This window comes from Plasmodium berghei (genome assembly GCF_900002375.2).
Source record: "Plasmodium berghei ANKA genome assembly, chromosome: 8".
NCBI lineage: Eukaryota > Apicomplexa > Aconoidasida > Haemosporida > Plasmodiidae > Plasmodium > Plasmodium berghei.
The window spans coordinates 418,194-441,262 of NC_036166.2; the positions used below are offsets into that span (position 1 = coordinate 418,194).

General features: G+C 21.6%; 8 protein-coding genes across 8 annotated transcripts; 3 read left to right on the plus strand and 5 right to left on the minus strand.

Annotated features, from left to right (window-relative positions):
- Positions 1-1,387: 1,387 nt before the first annotated feature.
- Positions 1,388-4,063, plus strand: PBANKA_0808700 (GTPase-activating protein, putative; the record flags this gene model as incomplete). The annotated part of the gene is made up of 1 exon (XM_034564242.1): positions 1,388-4,063. The coding sequence occupies one exon, from the start codon at positions 1,388-1,390 to the stop codon at positions 4,061-4,063; it is 2,676 nt and encodes an 891-aa protein (XP_034421058.1).
- A 651-nt stretch (positions 4,064-4,714) lies between these two features.
- Positions 4,715-5,623, minus strand: PBANKA_0808800 (prefoldin-like protein, putative; the record flags this gene model as incomplete). The annotated part of the gene is made up of 1 exon (XM_034564243.1): positions 4,715-5,623. One exon carries the CDS (start codon positions 5,621-5,623, stop codon positions 4,715-4,717), a length of 909 nt encoding a protein of 302 aa, XP_034421059.1.
- Positions 5,624-6,293: 670 nt separating this feature from the next.
- PBANKA_0808900 (ATP-dependent protease ATPase subunit ClpY, putative) lies at positions 6,294-8,621 on the minus strand (the record flags this gene model as incomplete). Its single annotated transcript, XM_034564244.1, has 1 exon — positions 6,294-8,621. The coding sequence occupies one exon, from the start codon at positions 8,619-8,621 to the stop codon at positions 6,294-6,296; it is 2,328 nt and encodes a 775-aa protein (XP_034421060.1).
- Positions 8,622-11,589: 2,968 nt separating this feature from the next.
- On the plus strand, positions 11,590-14,326 carry PBANKA_0809000 (translation initiation factor SUI1, putative; the record flags this gene model as incomplete). The annotated part of the gene is made up of 2 exons (XM_034564245.1): positions 11,590-11,651; positions 11,935-14,326. 2 exons carry the CDS (start codon positions 11,590-11,592, stop codon positions 14,324-14,326), a joined length of 2,454 nt encoding a protein of 817 aa, XP_034421061.1.
- Positions 14,327-14,631: 305 nt separating this feature from the next.
- Positions 14,632-15,468, minus strand: PBANKA_0809100 (proteasome activator 28 subunit beta, putative; the record flags this gene model as incomplete). The annotated part of the gene is made up of 1 exon (XM_034564246.1): positions 14,632-15,468. The coding sequence occupies one exon, from the start codon at positions 15,466-15,468 to the stop codon at positions 14,632-14,634; it is 837 nt and encodes a 278-aa protein (XP_034421062.1).
- Positions 15,469-17,008: 1,540 nt separating this feature from the next.
- PBANKA_0809200 (ribosomal protein L35, apicoplast, putative) lies at positions 17,009-17,551 on the plus strand (the record flags this gene model as incomplete). Its single annotated transcript, XM_034564247.1, has 1 exon — positions 17,009-17,551. The coding sequence occupies one exon, from the start codon at positions 17,009-17,011 to the stop codon at positions 17,549-17,551; it is 543 nt and encodes a 180-aa protein (XP_034421063.1).
- A 502-nt stretch (positions 17,552-18,053) lies between these two features.
- On the minus strand, positions 18,054-18,843 carry PBANKA_0809300 (peptide deformylase, putative; the record flags this gene model as incomplete). The annotated part of the gene is made up of 2 exons (XM_034564248.1): positions 18,054-18,509; positions 18,589-18,843. The coding sequence occupies 2 exons, from the start codon at positions 18,841-18,843 to the stop codon at positions 18,054-18,056; spliced, it is 711 nt and encodes a 236-aa protein (XP_034421064.1).
- Positions 18,844-19,807: 964 nt separating this feature from the next.
- PBANKA_0809400 (plasma membrane protein 1) lies at positions 19,808-21,423 on the minus strand (the record flags this gene model as incomplete). Its single annotated transcript, XM_034564249.1, has 3 exons — positions 19,808-19,906; positions 20,064-20,155; positions 20,400-21,423. 3 exons carry the CDS (start codon positions 21,421-21,423, stop codon positions 19,808-19,810), a joined length of 1,215 nt encoding a protein of 404 aa, XP_034421065.1.
- Positions 21,424-23,069: the final 1,646 nt, after the last annotated feature.

A 23,069-nucleotide genomic window follows, 5' to 3' on the forward strand; every position in this document is an offset into this window, starting at 1 on the left:
TATACATTGCTTTATTTATGTTTTATTTTTAACTGACTTTCGGAATATATCCAAATTTACATAATTAACTGTGTACTATTTATTATATATATATATATTTTTATAAAGAACGATTTGAATTGGAAGCATGACACTTTATACACAAAAAGAATACTACACAATATGTATAGTACATATAACGAATTAATACACGAATTAGTGTATGCATTTATATTCGTTAAAAAATAAAAGGCCAAAAAATAACACCTTCTATAATTATTACTGAGCAATTTTTCCTACATATAATAAATTATATATTATATATGTATACTCCTTTTAAATATCTATAACGAACAAAATTAAAACAAAAAAAATGCATAGCAAGTTGGGATATAAAAATTACTTATTAAAAAGGGCACTAAAAAAAACGAATACCCAATAAATAATTATATATACTTGTAACATTTAAAAAAAAAAAAAATTGAAGATAGAAAAATTAATACACTTTATTTTATTTTATTTTAAAAATATATTTTTTTTTATAATGGTAATATATAAAATTAGTTTAGGCAAATAAAGATGTGATAGCACATTATATATAATTAGCAATAAATAAAAAAAAAATTATTTGAAAATCGCAAAATAGTGAAAATAGGGGTATTGGTCAATGAATAACAGAAATAACAAAAATTGAAAAAAAAAATGTATGATAAAAGAAAAAGTGAAACCATGTAATTAAATACGTACTTGTATATCTACATATGTATATATTTAAATAATTTACAAATTTAAGTAATTTCCATATTTTTATGTACAAATAATATGACTATAATTTTTTAAAACCCCAGAGTGTGATTTAATAATTTTTGTCGTAAATTTAAAATACTTTTATTTAAATTCGTTTTATTTATTTTGTGAAAATTATTGTGGCCAGGGAATAGGAAAACCCACGCAAATACATGCTTATATGAGCAAACATATAGATATATAGTTTTTTTTTTACTTTTCATTTTATTCCCTCTAATTTGAAAAAAATAAACAAGAAAGGAGAATATGGTAAAAAGCAAATAAGAAACATTATTTAAACCAGTAATTATTTATTCCTATTTATATGTATACCTTTTATTTAAAAAGGAATACAAATATATTGAAATTAGTTAAAAATCAGAAAGCAAGTATACACATGCCTATAACATTTCTTCAATTTGATCAAAGTCATTATTTAAATGTTTGAGTATAAACAACTATAAAATTTAAGATTTAGAAAGTTTAATGAAATATAATACAACCTAAACATGTCGAAACAATCAAATTCAAAAGAATAATAATAAATAAAAATGAAAATAAATGTAAAATTTTTGATATAAAAAAAAAAAATCTCAAAAAATATTTTTGAATTAATTTCAAAATGAATAGCTCATCAACTCCTTGTGAAAACACATCAAACAATATAAATGACAAAGCGTTAGAATGTAATAAACAAAATGGAAATAAAATTGAATCTAGAATTTGTCCAAAAGATGCACAATATATATCTGAACTTATTTTAAATAAAGATAACAAAATTGAAATAAACAAAACACAAAATATAGATTCTTATAATTCAACAGAAATGAGCGTATCTATTAATAATGTATGCATAGATCAAGAACAAAAAAATAAAAAATTTTCTATAAATAATGAAACAGATGTACCGCTATATAATAAAAAAAATAATGAAGAATTTGAAACAAATTATAATATAAATAAAAATAAAGATATATCTCCAAAATTAGGAGAAAAATATTGTAAATCTATAGATGAAGAAAATGAATATATAGAAGATTGGGAAGTAATTAGAAAAAGAATATTTGATCCAACATTAGGGTTAAGAAAACATTATGCTAAAGAATTTTTATCATGTGGTGAAAAATATAATACTCGTATTTTAGAGAAATGGTCATCTATGATTGACAGAAATATTAATTGGTTTATGAAAGCACATAAAACAACATTTCTTAGAAGGGTAAAAAGAGGAATTCCACAAAAATATAGATGGAAAGTTTGGATGCATATAACAAATAGTATAAGTTTAATAAATAAATTTGAAAAAAAATATTATTATTTATATAAAAAAACTTCAAATTATAGTAATCTAATATATATAGATATATCAAGAACATTTCCAGAATTATTAATTTTTGATAAATATGCCCAAGACCAATTATATCGAATATTAAATGCATATGCAAATTATGAATCATCAGTTGGATATTGCCAAGGAATGAATTTTATAGTTGGGTTATTATTAATTGTTAGTAACTTTAATGAACTTGAAACATTTTGTATTTTAGTAAGTTTAATGAATAATTATCATTTAAAAAATTTCTATAAAGAACAGTTTCCTTTACTTAATAGATTTATATATGTTTTTGAAAAAATTTTAAAGTTTGAAATTCCAGATTTATTTGAACATTTTAATAATGAAGAAGTACATCCACCAGTTTATTTACATCAATGGCTTTTAACATTATTTATTGCGAGTTTACCAATAAAAAGTGTTATTATTATATGGGATTATTTATTTAGTACTAGCATAAAAATGATATTAATTATTTCAGTTGCTTTGTTAAAAATTTTAAAAAATTATTTAGTTAAAAATAATTTTGAAAAAATTCTTAAATTGCTTAAATCGATGAAATATAATGAAAGTAATGATGATATATTAATTGCTAAATTGTTAATAAAAAAATCTGAATTTGTTATTTTAAATACTGGATTAGCATATATTTTTGAAAATATAGAAAAAGAAGATATCCCTTTAGATGTTAAATTTAAATTCTCAATAAATAATATTACAAACTTTCATTTTAAAACTGTAACTTCAAATTATTCTAAAAATGAATTTGAAAATAATGATGAAAACAAAAATAATAATACAACCTTTTCCGATCTTGATGGTGCTTCATTATTAAATTTTTTTTCCACTAATATTTTACCAAAAGGACATTATAACCAAATTAAGGAAGAAGATAAGGAACTTAAACAAAATGCTAATTATGATTTAAAGAATGTTGAAAAAACAGAAAGCCAAACGAATATAAATGAAATTTATTATAAAATGTTACGTAGTAATGAAAAAAATAAAATAAATAATGAAAGTGATAATGATTCCCCTTATGAACAAAAACAAAATAATGAGAAAATTGAAGATTCGGGATTTTACAATAAAAAGGAAAACAATATATACAATTATGAATTCATAAAACATGATCAGGATGCTAACAATTATGAATATAAAGATTTTCAAAATATTTCAAACTCTAAAAATTTTACAAATCAAACAACAGCATCAATAGTAAACACAAATTCTGAAAAAAATGAAATAAAACAAAATAATAATAGTTCTCATATTATTTATGCTAATAGATGTGAAGATACAGATTCTAAAAAAATTAATTATGAAAAATATAATTCGATAAATGTTAAAAATGATAAAAAAAAAAAATCAGAAAATATCAAAAGACATGCCTATTATTATAAAAGTGATGGTTTTTATGATGAAAATCAAAATTGTCAAAATAATAATGATAATATTTTAGCTACTAATAATAATTATATTATAACAAATAAAACTAAGCAAACACGACAAAAGCTTAGCGATGATGAAAAAAGGGATATATGTTTTGCTCAAGAATTTAGAAAAGAAAATAAAAAATCTCAAAATAATATAATTGATAAAACAAAAATAAAAAATCAATTTAAATATAATGATAAAGATATAGAACAAAATGGTGAACAAACACAAATATCTGATAATAGTGAAGAGTTTGCATATACAGGTACTAATAATGATAAAGAAGAAAGTATATTGAACATCTCTGAATACATAAATAACAATAGTAATGACAATAATGAAATGCAAAACAATTCAGAAGAAAATGGACTGAGCTTTTTTAATTTAATACAAACATATACCAAAGATAATAGTTGGTTTGATGTATCATCTATAAATAAATATTACAATTTTAATAAAAAACGTTCAGATTTTGAATTAGATAGTATGGGAATTAACAAAAAAGAAAATTTTGAAGATAGCAATTAAACATCAAATAATTATTATGCATTTCATTGATCTTATTTTTAAATTAAAAAAAAAGTTATCGAAATAATATTATATCTTATATATATCATTATTTTGTAACACACTTAGCAACTATATACATATATAATATCCATTTATTTAAACATAAAAATAATGTAATGTTCGATAGCATTTAGGTCATTTTTTAGTTTTTTTTTTTTTTAAATTAATATAATTTGTTTTAAAAAAAAAAAATATTATCATGTATTTATTTCCTTTCGTCCGGATATTCTGTTTTTGTATTTTTTTATTATGACCATTTTTCCGACTTGCAATATATAAAATTATTCAATAACAATATTATAATTATATATTTTTTTTTAATTTTCAAATTAAATGATGAATTTTAAAAACCAAACAAATACTTTAATTGTATATATATCTAGATTCAATGTCAGTTTATACAACATCAAGTTTTTTTTGTAGTTTGAATATGTCAAACCTATATAACCCTTTCTATATTCTAAACTCTTTTTAAAACCATAGATTCGTTCAGAGTTTTATGAATGTACCAAAATAAAAAAAAATATAAAAATAAAAGTGGTAAGTTATAAAAATGGGAAACAAAAAATATAGATAATAGTGAAAGTTAGACAACTTATGCTACACTTCTTAAATTCTGGCATTTCCTAATCTACTTCGACTACGATCGCTATTACTATCGCTACTGTGATCGCTATTACTATCGCTACTACTAATGTACTTCTCGGATATGTTTAGAAGCCCTTGTTTATTTACATTCAAACTTTTGGAAGTTGTTGGTTTTATAAGTGTATTAATATCTTTATTTGATTCTTTTTGATTTTGTGTATTTTTGTTTTCACATTTTTCTGGATTCATTTTTGTATCTTCTCTTTTTATTTGGTCTAATTCATAACATTTCAAATCAAAATTTATATTTTTCATTTTATCTATATTTAATTTATTTTTATCATCAACTAATGTTTTTACAGAATTGTCAATCTCTTTTTTACAATCGAAAAGATTAATAGTTTCATTATTTAATTCTTGTGAATCGTTTTTCTCACATTCATCACTTTCATTATATTCTTCTCGGATTTCTAAAAAACCATCTGTTCTTATAAAAGAATGATTTTTATTTTCTTTATTTTCGAATTTTATTGCATGTGTAAGTTCAACAGACAATTCAAGTTCTTTTGTTAATTTATTTATAGAATTTGAAATTATTTTATATTTTTCTTTATAAAAATCTAATTTTTTTTTTAAAAAATTATTTGCTTGTTCTGATGTTCTTTCACAAAATGTATTACATCCTATATCTTGATATATGTTGTTTGTATATTTAACTTGACCTTCGAAAAATGCAATTTTTGAAAATGGAATCATAATTTTATAATTTAATTTTTTTGTTAATACAGATATAACATTTAATGTTTCTTCATATTCTTTTATTGTTTTTTTTAATATATTTTCATTTATTTTTTCATTTTTGAGTTTAAGCATAATTCTTTCTGTTCCACCCTTTATATCTTCATCTTTCAAATTTTCAAGATTTGCCATTTTGAAATTTTATAACTTTTTATTATATTCTTATTTCTTGTTATTTTAATTGTTTTACAAAAAAATTATTTTTCATATTTCACTGATTTTACTTTTTTTTACATTTTTACTATGTATTATTTTTTTTTTAACTTTTATTAAATTGTAAATAGCTTATTCGGGTACGTAGTAGTTTAGTTTGTTCACATATTTTCACATTTTCACATTTTCACATTTTCATATTTTCACATTTTCACATTTTCATATTTTTATATTTTCATATTTTCACATTTTCATATTTTCATATTTTCATATTTTCACATTTTCATATTTTTATATTTTCATATTTTCACATTTTTACTCATCATTGATGAATTTATAGATAGGGATGTGACAATAACCAGAGCCTAGATGTATGCCATAGTTTTGCATCCCAACTTGTGAATGCTATAATGTGATATACTGAGTGGGCAATACCCCCCCCTTCTACAATTTACACAGAATAGCAAACATACCCATGGAAAGGCAATTGATTTTATGTTTTTGTGCTTTTAAATAAAAGTTTAAATCAAATTTAAGTCGCCAAAGCGTTGAAGGTGAAAAGGTAGAAAAAGTATAAAAAAGTAGAAAAGTAGGGAAAAAAAAGTAGAAAAAAATGGGGAAAAAAACTGTAGAAAAAATAGCCACAAAACTAAATTATGTATTTTTTCAAGTCAAACTGTTTGATAAAACCTTCTAGAGATTTTTTAACAACCTCTTTATCAATTACTATTGACTTGTTAGCATTTTTATGAACATCATAATTGATTTCCTCCATTATTTTTTCAATAATTGTGTGCAATCGTCGAACTCCAATATTCTCTATATGTGTATTCATATCATGTGCAGCATTTGCAATAGATTCAATTGCATCATCCGTAAAATTAAGATCAATACCTTCTGTTTTTAATAAAGCTATATTTTGTTTTAATAAATTATTATGTGTTTTTGTTAAAATTTCTATAAAATCTTGTATAGATAAACTTGATAAATTTACATGCACAGGCAACCTTCCTTGTAATTCATTTAACATATCATTTGGTTTAACTCTTTGAAAAGCTCCTGATGCAATAAACAAAATATAATTTGTATTTATATTTCCATATTTTGTGTTTATAACACACCCTTCAATTAAAGGTAACAGATCGCGCTGAACTCCTTCAGCACTTGCATCTGGTCCATTATAAGATGAAGAAGATTTTGAACATATTTTATCTATTTCATCAATAAATACTATTCCTTCTTCTTCAACAGAATTTATCGCTGTTTTAAGAATCACATCTTGATTAATAGATGAATCTATTTCTATTTGTAATAGTTTTTGTTTTGCTTCTTTTATTGTCATTGTTCTTTTATCATTTTGTTTGTTCATATTTTGATGTATTATTTTAACACTTTTTATATTTTGATGATTACTTAATGCTTCTTTTACAGCATTTTCAACAGAATCATTTGTAAACATATTATTATTATTATTTATATAACTTGGTATATCAATATTTATAATTTTATCATCTAATAATCCTTCTTTTAAATATTTTTTCCAAATTTGTTTTTCTTCATATTTTATACTATTTCCTAAAAGAGAGTATAATATTATATTATCTACAGTTTCTTCTGCTTGTTCTTTTATTTCATTTTCCATTTTACTTTTTTGTCTTTTTACTGCAATTTCGACTAAATCTTTAATTATTTGATCTACATCTTTTCCGTGAAAACCAACTTCTGTAAACTTAGTTGCTTCTACTTTAATAAAAGGTGCATCTATAAACATAGATATTCTTCTAGCAATTTCAGTTTTGCCTACACCTGTTGGTCCTATCATTAATATATTTTTAGGAATTACATCTTTTTTCATATCGTCATCAAGTTGGGTTCGTCTCCATCTTTGTCTTAATGCATTTGCCACAACTTTTTTTGCTTCTGATTGTCCTATTATATATTTATTTAAATATTCTACTATTTCATGGGGATATAAACATTTATTATTTTTTTTTGTTGTTTTTTCATTTGTTTTATTATTTTCGTCATTTTTTATACTATTTTCACCAATTTCGTCATTTTTCATATTATTCTCACTTTCGTTATGTTCGATTTTTTTTTCTTGATTTATATTTTCATCATTTTCAATTTTTTTTATTTCATTCATATTTATAATATTTTCTTTGGTAATTTTTACTTTAGCGCAAGTTTCAAATTCTTCACAATTTGTTTCATTATATTTATTATTATTTCCATTTACATTATTTGATTTTATTTTATTTTCATCTATTTCTTTATTTATGCAATTTATGTTTTCTGTTTTGGGGATTTCTTCAGAGTTATTTCTGTTTATATTATTACTTGCGAAATATTCACAATATTTTAACTTTTTTACATTTTCTAAATTGTTAAATATGTCAACTCTGTTTTTTTTTATTACATTTGAATAATTCTCAATATTATTATTTATGTACATTGACTTGTATTTTTCACAGTCATGTCTTTGTTGCTTTGCATTTTGTGATTCATTTTTGGAAAATTCAGAATCGATTTTAGTATTAGGATTCATAAACATAATAGCTTTTTTCAATTTAAATTCAGCCTCTTTTAAATTATTATTTTTTAATTTTCCAAATTGTATTGAATCGAACTTTCCCATTTCTTCATGTGTTTTGTAATTTATTTTAATTACCAAATCGTTATTTTTGTATTTCGGGTCTGTTAATAAAGAAGTATGCTTTCTTCCTTTTCCTCCATTTGGAAAGAAATAATTATTTTTACCATCATTTTTACCATTATTTTTATTGTCGTTATTTATTTTATCATTTTGCTCTACACCATTATTTAATACCTCTATTTTTATTGAATTTTGATAATTATGAATATCTTTATTTTGGGCTTTATTTATTACATTGTTAAAATTAAGAGAAACACATTTTTGTTTTTTATTTAAAAAATTAATTAGCTTAATATATTTATGAACATGAAGTTTTTTCATTATTTTTTATAATTAGTCTTTAAATTGTAAAAAATAAAATAAAATAAAAAGCACATTAATCTGAGATTGACTAAACTTAGAAATCTGGGCAACTGTATATTTATAATGCCACAAAAAGAAAGAAATTAATATTTTTTATAAAAATAATGAAAAAAAATTATACACTTTATTAATATTCTTATGAAATATATATAGAATGAAACAAAGCGTGAAAAAAAAAATTAAATAAACTCATAAATTTCTAACAATTTAAGAGATGTGAAAAAGAAAAAAACGGCAATAAAATGTATAAAGAAAGAAAGGAAAACAAATAGGGATATACAATATTTCATATACTTATAATACATATATAAATAAATATATATATATCACTACAAAACGTATGCATATCATATGAAGGATGCCAAATAATATCTCTATAAACTTGTAAAATTATAAAAAAAGAAAATAATTTATATATGATTCCTCTTTTTAATGACAAAAAATAATGTGATTTGTTTATTTATAACATAAATATAAATTGTATATTTTTTTATTATGTGCATTATTATGTATATTTAAACTTTGAGAATAAACAAAATTAACTACGCATTTAATTTAACGCCTTTGAATGAAGTAGTTTATAAAAACAGAGAGTTTAAAAATTTCATTAAAAATTATAAAGTCCATAAATTATTCTTGTACTTTTTTATTTTTATTAAAAATTAAAAAAAAAAATTCAATCCTACTAAATCTTAATATTTTTTAAGCACATACATAAATATCCTTATTCGATAATATTATAAAATGTAAAAAATATATAATCTATATGAATTATATGTATATATGATTATAAAATATTTTGTACAAATTTATTGAAAAGATCATCGGAAAATGTAGGGATTTTATATATCCATTTATTTTTTTTTTATTTTTGTGTATAACATATTAATAAGTTTACCCTTTTGGAAAGAAACTAATTGCTTGTATGTATAAAAAGTGTATGAACATAGATTTTACTAAATATAAATAAACGATAAGACTCTTTATATATTTATGCCTTTGTATTTTAATTCGAAAGGTGTAATATATATATATATATATATACGCATATATATTTTTTGTGTGTAACACTTTAAAATCATAATTTAAAAAATATTCAACACTTTTAACAATCAAAGTAAAAAATAGAAACATTATTGTAACACATCATTCATAAAAAATAAAAAAATATATAGCTTATAAATTTTGCAAATTTTGTAATAAAAAATATAGTAATGCATATTCCATAAAAATTTTAAGAGAAAACTCTTATAACATATCCCTTCACTAACCATTATTTATTTTATTTTATTTTATTTTATTTTATTTTTTATTTCAACTTAAAACTGGTTGTAAGGGTTATGTAATGTGAGTCTCAGTTATTTCTACATAAAAAATATAAATAAATAAAAAAATGAATAAAAACATAAGTAAAAATATATATACTTTTCCAGCATAATAAATAATTCTCCTATTATGTCTGCAAACACATTTTTATATGATTAAATAATTAAGGCAAGAAAACAGAAAGCATATTATTAAAGTAATATTTATTATACTCAAAAATAATTGAATAAATTAATGCTTGTAGTTGTCATAAAATTCATACAAATTGTGCATTTGGGATTTTGTTTATTGATTTCAAAAGAAAGTAAATAAGTATATAAAACATTAATTAATCAAACACTGATATGATAATATTTTAAACACTATCTACATATGTACATATAATTGATTTATTAAATATATTGAATTATAAATCCATAAATATTTTTTATCATTTTAATATTTTATAATATTTATGTTAACCTTTCTCAACTTAAATACTATCTTAATTATATTATTTATCTACACATATATGAACAATTCATACATAGTAGTATGATAAATATATAATACTTCATTAATGGTCATATCCATTCTAAATATATTTTTGTTTTTTTTAATAAAAATGTAAAATAAATTCAACCACAAAAGAAATAAGAAAATGAACTAAAACTAATTATATTCATCATATAAATTTATATGTTTATTTGTTTTCCACACATGTTTAATAGTTAACTATATATAAAATGAATAATTTATACGATAAAAGGAATCTCTAATATGTTTCCTATTAATTTTAGTTTACAAAGCATACAATTCTTAATTATACTATGTATTTAAAAAAAGTATTCATATCATTTGTTCACTTTTTCGTATCTTTTATTGTTAAGAAAATTCATTACATACTATTTTTTTTTCTCTCTATATATATATGGTTGTATTTTTTTTTTGTGTAATTAAATACATTTCTTGCTCATAGATAAATATTGTAACTCATAAAAACTTTATCTTCGATGTTTATTTTTTTATAATTAGTCCATGTAATATTATAATATTTGTGGAAAATATATTTCCATTATTGTTATTATTATTGTTATATTTTATAGTTTTATTATTCTGAACGTACAGAATATATATGTGCATAAAAAATACAAAAAAAAAATTATATAACTTGCCCTTTATAGATATATTAAAAAATACATTTAGTATTTTTTCTGCAATTTCCCAAAAATAAAAAATAAATATTACTATATAAGATTATTCTTACATATTTTATAAAATTATTTTCTCCCTTTAACATTTATTATTATCACCATTAAATAAGCTTTGGTTTTATGAAAAAAACGAAAATAGTATATCTTATGTATGTCGCTTTAGCAATATATTGTAAATTTTATCTTTTTTAGTTGTATTTACATTTTTTGCATTTATTTTACAATGCTTTGACAATCAAGAAAATAGTATGTATTTTGTAACAAAAAGGCAGAGACAAGAAAAAGAAATAACAAAATAAATGAAGAATGTGAAATAGATAAACAAAATCAGTTGCACTACAAAATTATATGACATCCTTTTTAATTATAGTATAAGTTATTATTCCATTATAATTTTTAACGAAAAAATGTTCAAAAACAAAGTAACATTATCAAATAAAAACTTCCTGGGTAACAAAGATCGAAAAAAGTAATTCCCTATTTTTTATCCTTATATATTTTACATTATTTGCATAATACAAACATATACTTATATATTTCCACGTGTGTGTGCAAATTTATTTATGCTCTATACATTATGGTTATTTAGAGAATATGCAAAAAATTATGACCAATCAGGTGAAATTGAAGAATGTTCATATTAATTAGTAGCTCACTAATTATCGAAATAGCTACTATGACAAAAAAAAATATGAACCGTTAATATTATGTTTTCATTATTACCAATAATATATTTATTTATTTTTTTTTAGACTAGCCATAATTTTAAAAAGCACATTTAACATTGAAAATGATGAAGAAATTAATGAATTATTAGACAAAGAAGACGCAAGCATTTGTAAAGTACAAAAGAAGAAAATTACTATATATTTTTCTAAAAATAATCCCGTTTTAGTCAGTATTAATAATTTAATTTTTCCAACAGTTTATACCCTATGGAAATTTCCACGTATGATTCCTTGTTTTGTTATATATCCACCTGCTTCCGAATTTTTGCTAAGAGGAGCAGATTTAATGATTCCAGGAATATGCAAAAATATAGATGATTTAGATAAACTTAAACCTGGCGCAATATGGGGTGTCAGAGTTTTTAATAATCCATATATTTTTGCAGTAGGGGAATGTTGCGTTGAATATAATAATAATAATATGAAAGATTTATATACCTCAAAAGGTAAATGCTTAAAATTAGTTCACACATTTACTGACGAATTGTGGAAATTGGGATCCCTTGATATACCAGATATTAGTTTTAAAAACAAAATTATAGACTCTGTGGAAAATATAGTTGACGATTTTAGTGAGTTTAAAATATATGGAGAAAATAACAAAGGTGCAAAAAAAAAAAATAATAATAAAAATAATAATAAAATTAATAATGATATAAAAATAGAAGAAAAAAAGAAAGAAAAAAAAGATGAAAAGGGGAAATTTGGATGGTCTTCTGATTCTGATACATCTGAAGTTAAGAAAAGTGATTCAGAAAAAGTAGCAGAAAAGGAAAATGAAAAAACATATAAGGGTTCGTCTAACGAAAAATATTTAGCAAACTTTTACAAGCATTTTGATATAATATTGAAAAATAAAAATAAAGAGAAAAATAGCCCAAATGAATTAAAATTGAAAAACTCCAATACAGGTATAACCGTTATTGCTAGTAATAATAATTGTAATAAAAAGGAACATATACATGACCTTAATTCTATGGACAATGGTATAAATTTAAGTAAAGAAAATTATATGAATAAAGAAGATAATTGGGAAAATATTGAAGAATCAATAGCAAGTGTAGATAATAATTATAATAATTCTATATTATCTGAAACCGAAAGGGAAGGGCATATTTTTAGTGGAGATGAAAATTCTGTAAATGAAGAAAAAGACATAATTAGTGAGCAAGGTGACAATCATAAAAATTTGAAAAATAAAAAACAAAGAAACCAAAAAAATAAACATGTAGGAAAAAAAAAAGACAAACATGAGCATAATGAAGTTCAATATTCTAGTAATGATGAAAATGGAGGGGAAAATAAAACAAATGAATATGATTCGCATAATAACAAAAATTATAATAATATATTCGAATTACAAACTGAACAACAAGATAAACTTTTATTATATTTATTTCTTGAATCAATTTATTATATTACAGATGAAAGTTTACCAATTGATGCTTCAGGAATTTATAGCAAAATGACAAAAGAATGCTCATATATTCACAAAAATAAAATATTTCTCGAAGATCTTGAAAATGATAACGTTTCTTATGAATTAATAAAAAAAATTAATAAAAAAGAAATAAATATATTATTAGATATCAAAAAATCTAGTTATAAAAAATTAATAAAATTTATTCAGCATTGCTCAAAAATAAAATTGATAAACATTAAAGAAAACAGGAATATTGTTTCAATTGTAAATATAAATAAAGAACATCCTTTATTTTCTTCTTATAAATTTATGGATATAAATGAGAAAAAAAAATGTGATAATGAAAATAGTAAAAATGAAAACACGGCGTCAAATAGTAAAGGAGCACAAGTACTAGAATTTTATATGCCTTCAACAAAAACTTTAAATATATTTAAGCATATAAATAAAAAAACGGACAAAAATACTTATTTTACTATAAAAGAGTTAAGAGAAATATTTCACACATATATTACTTTAAATAATTTACAATCAGATAAAGATAAAAGTTTAATAAAAATAAATAATGATATACAAACATTTTTATTATCAGAAAAATGCGATAATATGTTACCCTATGATATTGCTGTTAATAAATTTATTTCCTTACAACAACCTTGTTATGCTATAGTTAAACCAAATGCTAATTTTGACATTGATCCAATAAAAATAATAAAAGGTGTGTGTCCATCTATACATATTTATTCCGTTGCACGAATGAAAGGGAAAAAATATGTAACACACATAACTAACCTTTATTTATTTTATGTAGATCTTCAAAAATTTTCTGAACAAATACAAAAACAGCTAGCTTGTTCATGCTCTATCGTAATTTCACCATCAACACAAAAAGAGGAGGTATTGGTACAAGGAAATGTAGTCAATCAAATTCACACAATTCTAATTACTAATTATTTTTTACCTCGAAAATATATTGTCTTAAATGTTAAATAATAATTCGAAAAGAATAATGGAAATTATTTTCATTATTTTTACCATTTTTCGCAGTGTTTAAAAAAAAAAATGATACATTATATATACATGTATGTCTTTCTAAATACATGAACAAATCATTTTTATTATTATTGAAAAAAAAATGTTTTTAATTGAATATGGCTAGAATACATAAAGTTTAAAAATTATAAAATATACGAATAAATAATAATGTATAAATAAATGAAATGTATGTGTGTAAAAAAAAAAAATGTGTGCCTTCAAAGGTATTCATATTATGGTCAATTTCGAATTTAGCTAGCCAATTAAAAAGTCATCCTATTATGAGCATCTTCATTTTTGGGTTTAACTACTTTTTCCCAATTTTTACATAACAAGTCATAAAGCATAATATAGTTATTTCTCATATCTATAATTGTAATTTTAATGTGAATCCATTCTTTTTCATCAATTTCTCTAATAGCTTCTTGATAATCCAAAACATTTGGATATTTTATAACTTTAGTAAATATTTTTGCCCTTTCCATATAATATTTAACAATAGCATCATATAAATTAAATGCACTTTCTTCAACCCGTGCTAATTCTTGAATAGCTTCTTCTTGTATTCCAACACCAAAATTATTACCGTCTTCAATTCTGGGTACATTTAATTGTATCCATAGTTTTATATTTCCTATCATTTCAATAAGTTCAGATGCATATGATTTTATTTTTTCTAATTCATCATATATTTGTTTATGAGATGGTGCATAATGAGTATATACTAATTGATCATTTATAATAATTTTACTATTTTCATTATTTGGGAAATTTTTTATATTTGTATCATTGTTATTTTTATCCGATTTATTTTCTTTACTATTTGAATTATTTACTTTAGCTTTTTTTCTTGCATTTTCTTCGAATTGTTCTATTTTATATTTATAAGATGTACTATCTAAATCTTTTACATTTAATATTGCTCCAGGTTCAGAATTTACATTTACTAAATTATTAAAAAATATTATTCTTTCTGGTATTCTTTCTTTTAGAGATTCTATAGTCTGTTTCGTTATGTCACATTTAAACTTATTATATTCTTCCTTTATCTTAGGATTTGATGGATCTATTTTATCAATTTTACTTATAAGGCTCTCCATTTCACACTTATATAGATACACGCTAAATATAATATAATGAGCGTATCATATAATAAATAATTCTTGAAGAATTTACATATATTGGTGGTAATAAGGGCAAACTGCAGACGTATATATGTGTGTATATATATACGGCAATAATATGATTTGCCTATATTATTATCCCTATTATTCTTTGCTTTTCTTTTCTCTTTTTTAAGTACTAAATCATTATATGTGTCAAAATGAGTGAAATGATTTGTCCCAATAAAAAATAATTAACTTGATAAAATAGAAATTGTAATTTTCTAAAGATCAAAATAAAATATCAAATTTGATAAAAAAAAAAAAAATAATAATAATAATGGAAAAAAATTGTGATATTGATAGAGAAAATTACAAAGATATTTATAGCGATAATAATAATAATAGTAATTATTAAAATAATATTAAATTTATATTTCCAAAAAAAATGTTTAATGGTTCAATTTAATATATTTTTCCCTTTTTTTTTTTTTTTTTTGATTTACAATCCCCATATTTCTTATATTAAATTATTATATAAATATCATTTATTTATTATTTTAGTAAATTAGGTTAAAAATAAAAGTTAAAAATTTTTTGGAATAAATAAGTTCCATTTATTGATACACTATAATATATGTAATAACAAACTAATAAATTAATGCATGTATGTTTTTTTTCGATTCTTAGTTATGGTATGAGAATTTTTTTTCAAAAACTTTATTTCTCATCAAAAATAAGTAAATTTTTTATAAAGGCGAGTAAATAAAAATTAATGACTCGGTCGTATACAAATATACACAACACTTTGTTTTAGTATTTATTATGTTATTTTATTTTACATATATTTTTTGATTATATTTCTCACCACATTATTATCTTTACCTTATTTGTACATATTAAGAATACAAAACTGGAATATAAAAGTTGCATATGCATATTTATTTCCTATTATTTAAATAATGAAATTTATTTGTTTAACTGCTTTTTTCCATTTATTTAATTGGTTATATATTCCATATAAAAGGTATGTAACCATGTAACTGCATATATACATGTATAATCAAATTTCATATATAGATGAATATTCCTATGTCCAAGCATGTGAGCATATTCATATATAGAAACACATATAATTTTAAATTTGATATAAAAAGATAGCTTTAGAGGGAGAAGGACAAAATGATATAAGTAATTATATATACTACAAAGTTTTAAAAAAAAATAAAAATAAAGAAATAAAATTGTACACAAATATAAGGATATACCAATAATAATAATGGTGAAATTAAACTAAAAAATTGAAGAAATATTAGTAATTATGAAAAGTTTTTTTTTTTTCAGAATGTTATATCTGTGTCTATGAAATGTAAAGTTATAGTAAGGTAGACATATCAAATAATGATAATATATTATATTACCTTAACACGTTCATAAAATATTGATATGTTCATATTTTATTTACACATTTTACAAGGTTATATATGGGAGATAATAGAAAGTGTCATGATTTGGATACAAAACTTTCGAAATAATTATGAAGTTTTGGTTTTACAATATTATATTTTTAGTTTTTATGTTAAAATTTTCGAAATGCTTGGCATGGTTTAACGACAAAAATAAGTCCAGGCTATGTTTAACTACGTTGTATAAGAATAATATATTAATAAAAAAAAAAAAAATTTTTTTTTTTAATATTTCCCCACATTCAAGTCTACAATTAAAAAAATATGAATTTGTACATAAAAACATGCATGTAAATTCCAAGAATATGCTAAACAAAAATAATCTTTTAAAAAATATATCCTTTTTAAATTTTAAAAAATGTACATACAAAAATTGGGATACAAATTTTTTCGTATTATTCGTTCGTGGATGCACTAATGTAAAACCCAAAACAAATAAATCGATTGCAAAAAGGTTTAAAATAACAAAAAATGGAAAATTAATAAGAAAAAAATGTGGTGGAAGTCATATGCTTAGAAAAAGAACTTCATCAAATAGAACAGCCCTTAGAAAAAAAACAGTTATAGCTTCGAATAAAATAGTCAAAAAATACAAAAGTGTAATTTTTAAGTAACAGCACATGTTCCAATATATCTGTACACATTTTTATATATTAAACATATTTTTATTTTTTCTGTTCCTTTTTATATATTTATTTTATATGTTTCTGGAATTACACCTCTATATAACAGATATATGCTTATGCATTCGTTTGACATATTAAGCATTAAACAGCTTTTCATAAAATATATATTTTAGCTAATTGCACACACATTATTATTATTATTATTATTACTTTTTTTTTTTAACTATTTAAACGATACTCCCCTTCGTCATATTCCTCTGTTTTTATTTTATCAACTTTACTACTAAAAAATATAAAATAAAAAACATATTAATTGGGCCTATTCAAATTTATTTCGATATTTGTCCCTATATATTTTACACTAAAATGACAAAAATTAAAAATTATTTATAAGTGTGTTATGATATATATCCTAAAAAATTACTTATTTCAAATTACTAAAGGTAATAATAAAGTATTTTTTTTTTTTTTTTTGAAAAAAGTGTTTTCCTTAAATAGCTGGTTCCTCCGTAAATTCAGCCCTAAATTCCTTTACTAGTTCATTCAATTTTCCTTTAATTTTTTGTTTTTCGGTTTGAGTAATTCTATCAATAAATAAAACACCATTAAGATGGTCATACTCATGCTGAAATACACGAGCATGTATTCCTTTTAAAATTTTCAAATGTTTATTGCCATTTATGTCGTAATAACTAATAGAAACAATAGCTGGTCTTTCTACTTTAGCTTCGATATTTGGAAATGATAAGCATCCTTCTACTAATTTATTTTTTACTGCACTTTCTTGTACTATTGATGGATTAATAAATACCCGTTCATTTTTTTCATCTCTTTTTTCATATAATGCGTTCCAAACAATTATGCGTTTATTGATATTAACTTGAGGAGCTGATAATCCAATTCCTTTGCTTTCATACATTGTCTTAAACATTCTTCTTATCAAATTCTAAAAAAAAAGTATATGCATTGTTCATACTTATATATATACAAATTCGTGCATATATAATTGTCCATTTTGACTTTACCTTTAAATTGTCGTCAAAGTAAATAACTTCTTCACTTTTTTGACGAAGAATGGGATTTGGATAAATCACAATTTTCAAATCATTTTCACTAACTTTTGATGAAATTAAATGAAGCCTTAACTTGCTTTTTTTTTCTCTTAATATATTATTTCTTAAAAGCCAGTTCCCATTTTTTATCGTCAAAAATGATAAACAGGGCCTCAAACAATAAAATAATATACCCAATATAAAGAAATAATATTCTAATAAACCCATTACTTATAGTAGTAGCTTCAATTTTTTTTCATCCTCATAAGTGTATGATATGCAAACTTAGCTTGTACATGTATACAGTTTTTATTAATTTTTCCAAAACAAGAAAAAAACTAACATAAATTATATTTTTCTAAAATAAAAACCCCTCAGCTCATATAAATTACACCACCATATCCAAATAAATTTGGAAACGTTTCAATATTGTTCGATAGTTATTCCAATACGAAAAAAATAAAATAAAATAAAATAAAGATAGCCAAGTTATAGAAACTTATCAAGTCATATATTTTTCCTCGTGATATTTTTTTGCTTTTATTTTGTTTAGCTATTTTTTTTTTTTTTGGCTAGCCAAATTCAACATACTGGTATAATATGTGAAATTAAAGAAAACCCAAACCTTGGCTTAATAATTTGTATATACAAATATACACTATAATAGTGTAATTGAACAATTGAGGAATGCTAGCGTTATACCAAAAAGGAAGTAATGTATATAAACAGATAAAAAAATAATATAACAATATGCAATTAAATAAAACTACTAAAACATATGCTGAAACCAGAAAAAAATTATTGCATAATCATATAATATATGCATATGCTCATCATATAAAATATATGCTTAAATAACATTAAAAAAATATATAAAGAATATTTATAACAACACATACACATCATATGATGACATATTAACACCAAAGAAATTGTATAATATATAATCTGTGTAAATATATTTAAGTATAATTTTCTCAAAAGTTTGAGAAAAGGCATTAAAAAATCAATTTTTTCCATAAATTAATGGAAAATTATAATGCATGTATTTTTGCATTTATTTAAAACAAATGACATATGTGATAATATTAAAAAAAAAGTTGCTATAATTATAAAACTGTTACTTATAGTATTTGAATTTTGTTCTCTGTTTAATTTCATTTCACTTTTTCTCGGATTTCTGAAAGCAAACTTAATTGGATTTATTCTTTAGCTCAACTTCCACCATCTTATTAGGCAATAATGTTTTGCGTTTCTTATTAATTACGAAGTTGTAGTATAATATTATTACCTATAAAAAAATCCAAATAAAAAAATGCATAATATAACAAGGAATATACTAATTTTTGTGTGCAACCAAGGCAAGAAATAGGATCCCACATAATTCAGGGCCCGAAGAAAAATAATATATATTCCTTTTTTTATTTTATTTTATTTTTTCATAATACCACGATAGATAAAAGTATTGCCAAGTTTATGAGTAATGCATTTCTTTTGTATGTAGATGAGGAGTTATAATTTTCAAGTTTATCATATTGTCCTAAGAAATGGGGAAATGAAAAAAAAAAAATAATAAAGTTTTTAAGAAGGATTATATTATTTTTTTTAGTTTAGTTTTATTTTTCATATATTTCTACATTATCAATGTATCATTATTTGCTTTGACACAAAATTCACACAAATGAATATATCCGTTAAGAATTATAAGAAACAATGAAAATGAATAAATAAGACATGGTTTAGCATAAATTCTCAATAAAAATAATTGTAAAATTTAACATTACCTTTATCCAACTCTGATATTTTTCTAAAATTTGAAAAACTTTTGTTAGCAAATATATGATTCAATATAATCGAAATTCGTGAACCAGCCTTTAAAATATTAAGTTTAATTAATCTCTCAAATTGAAATTCTAAATCTTTTGGTATATCTATTTCCTTGTTCGTATTAAAATGTAATTCATTCTTTACATTTGTTAAAAAACTGGAAACATAATTATTAAGATAAAAATCATAACAAAAATCATTTACTATTTCTGTTGCCCAAATTTCAATGGCATTGATACCTTTCTCCTTAAATAAAATTTCATCTTTTTTATGTTGGTCATAAATTCTATTAATATGTGTCCATCCACTATACCATGATGATTGATATTTTTCAATCATTTTATTTATAAGATCATTTTCAATATATTCAAATAAAGTACTTTTTATTTTAGCACCCTGATTATTACGATAATAAATTTTTATATTTCTTCCCCCATTATCATATTTATACGAAATCCTCAATGGTTGATGCATATCAGCAATTAATGATACTAAATATTTTAAGGAATCTGAATCAGTAAAATTAATATTTTTAGGATACTTAAAAATGATTTTATTTGGTATTTCTTTTGTTTTCTCATTTTCATTATCACTATAATTTGAAGAGTTTGGTGTTTCCATCAATTTGTTATAAAAATATTTTATTGAATTAATTAAACATAATCCATTTTCATCTTCACATTTAAAAATTGCTTTTTGACAATCATTATTTTGTAAATTATAATGCATACTTTCTGCTCCTTTTATTTTACTATGAACTAAATGACACCACCTTCCAATATCAACAATATCTTTTCCATTTAATATTTTTTTTAATTCATATAATTGATTGTTTTTTAATCCTGACATTGTCACCATTCCAATTGCTTCATGTCCTTCATGATTAAAGCATTTTATCAAAATATTCTTTATGCTAATTATTAATAAAAAAATCGTTGTCAAATACCATATATTACTACTCCATCTTATATTTATAGTCATTTTACAGACTAAAAAGTTTTAAGTATTTTGTGTGTTTGTGCACATATATCTAATATGCATTTGGCTAGCTGCCCAAAGGCTAGCTCGATAAAGAATGTGAGTATATGCGTTCACGCGGAATTTATATATTTGTACAATTAATATATGTACTTATATGTATGTGTGTTGTATATATATATTTACTTATTTATTTATACGTTCATTCGATTTTACATATTTTTTATGATGATAATGCGTATATATATATATGTGTGTGGGTATGTGCAATAGAGAAATGAAATCTAGGAGGTGACTTGAAAATGGGTTAATGAGAATAATTATACATAATATTAAAAGAGTAGTAAAAGTTATTTGTTAAAAGAATTATAAATATATTTCGTCTTTTTTTATAAAACTTGATATGTACAACTCATTAATTTCTTCTCATAGTTTTTGTTTTGTTCTTTTTCGATTTTTTTTTTAAATAATTTTCCTCGAGGAAATTGATGCATATATAACAAATAAAATTATATTTTATTCGGTTATTTTTTTATTTATTTTACTTATTTGTTTACATATTTGTTTACTTATTTATTCATCCTGTACTTAATGTGAATAAATACAAATATAATTATTCATTACAGTTATTAAGTAATTTATTTTTTTTATTTTATATTCTTGTAATTAATTATTTATTATTCCCATAAGTTTATACCGCGTTTTTATTTTTTTAAACTCCAAGCGTACACAAATTAATAAATGGAAAATAGCATATTCATCAACATGAACATAAATATTTTTACATAATCAGAGCCTAAACATTCTGTATTATAATTTTGTGTGAAATAATTTTCTTTTTTTATTTTATATTTTTTATATCGTAATTAATTTTATGACAAATACGAGAAGAAATGTGTCAATAGTAGTATTTTTTTTTTCAAAAAAAAATATTTTACTAAAATGGATTTCTTTTACAGTGCAAACAAAATCACAGATATGTGATAATGGCTGTATTTATTTCTTAACTATTTTATTGTTGAATTATTTTTAACACAAACCAAAATAATAAGACGTTTGAAACCTAATAAAAAATAATACTTTTTTATACACATGTTAATGGTTGTATATAAATTATTATGAAATTTTTTTAGTAAAAATATCAACACAAATAAAAATAAAAAATATTGTACTTATCCATATTTTGTAGAATATTCATTTTTATATTTTTGTGTAGTAATATGTTCATTGGGTATATATAATAATTTAAAGAGTGGCTGAAAAAATCTAAATATGCATTTAAAAAAAAGAAAAAATCCAACCATTCATTTATTGTATAAGTCTATGATAATCCAACAAAGTATCGCATCATTTCTATACACATGTATATAGATATGTGTGCATGTTTCTTTTTTATTAATTGTAGAGCATGCAATTACTATTTTGGTGGGCTATTTTAAAAAAAATTCAAACTAAATATTTTTAATATTAATATATAATGGTATATCTTTTTGAGGCATTGTTTATTCTTATAAAAAATAAATTTTTAAAAAGAAACCAAAAAAATAATAGTACAATAAGAAAAATAATTTCAAATATAATGAAAGGATATAGTTATGGGAAGGCATTAATTAAATCCAATGTATAATAAGTTCATATTGATAATAAAA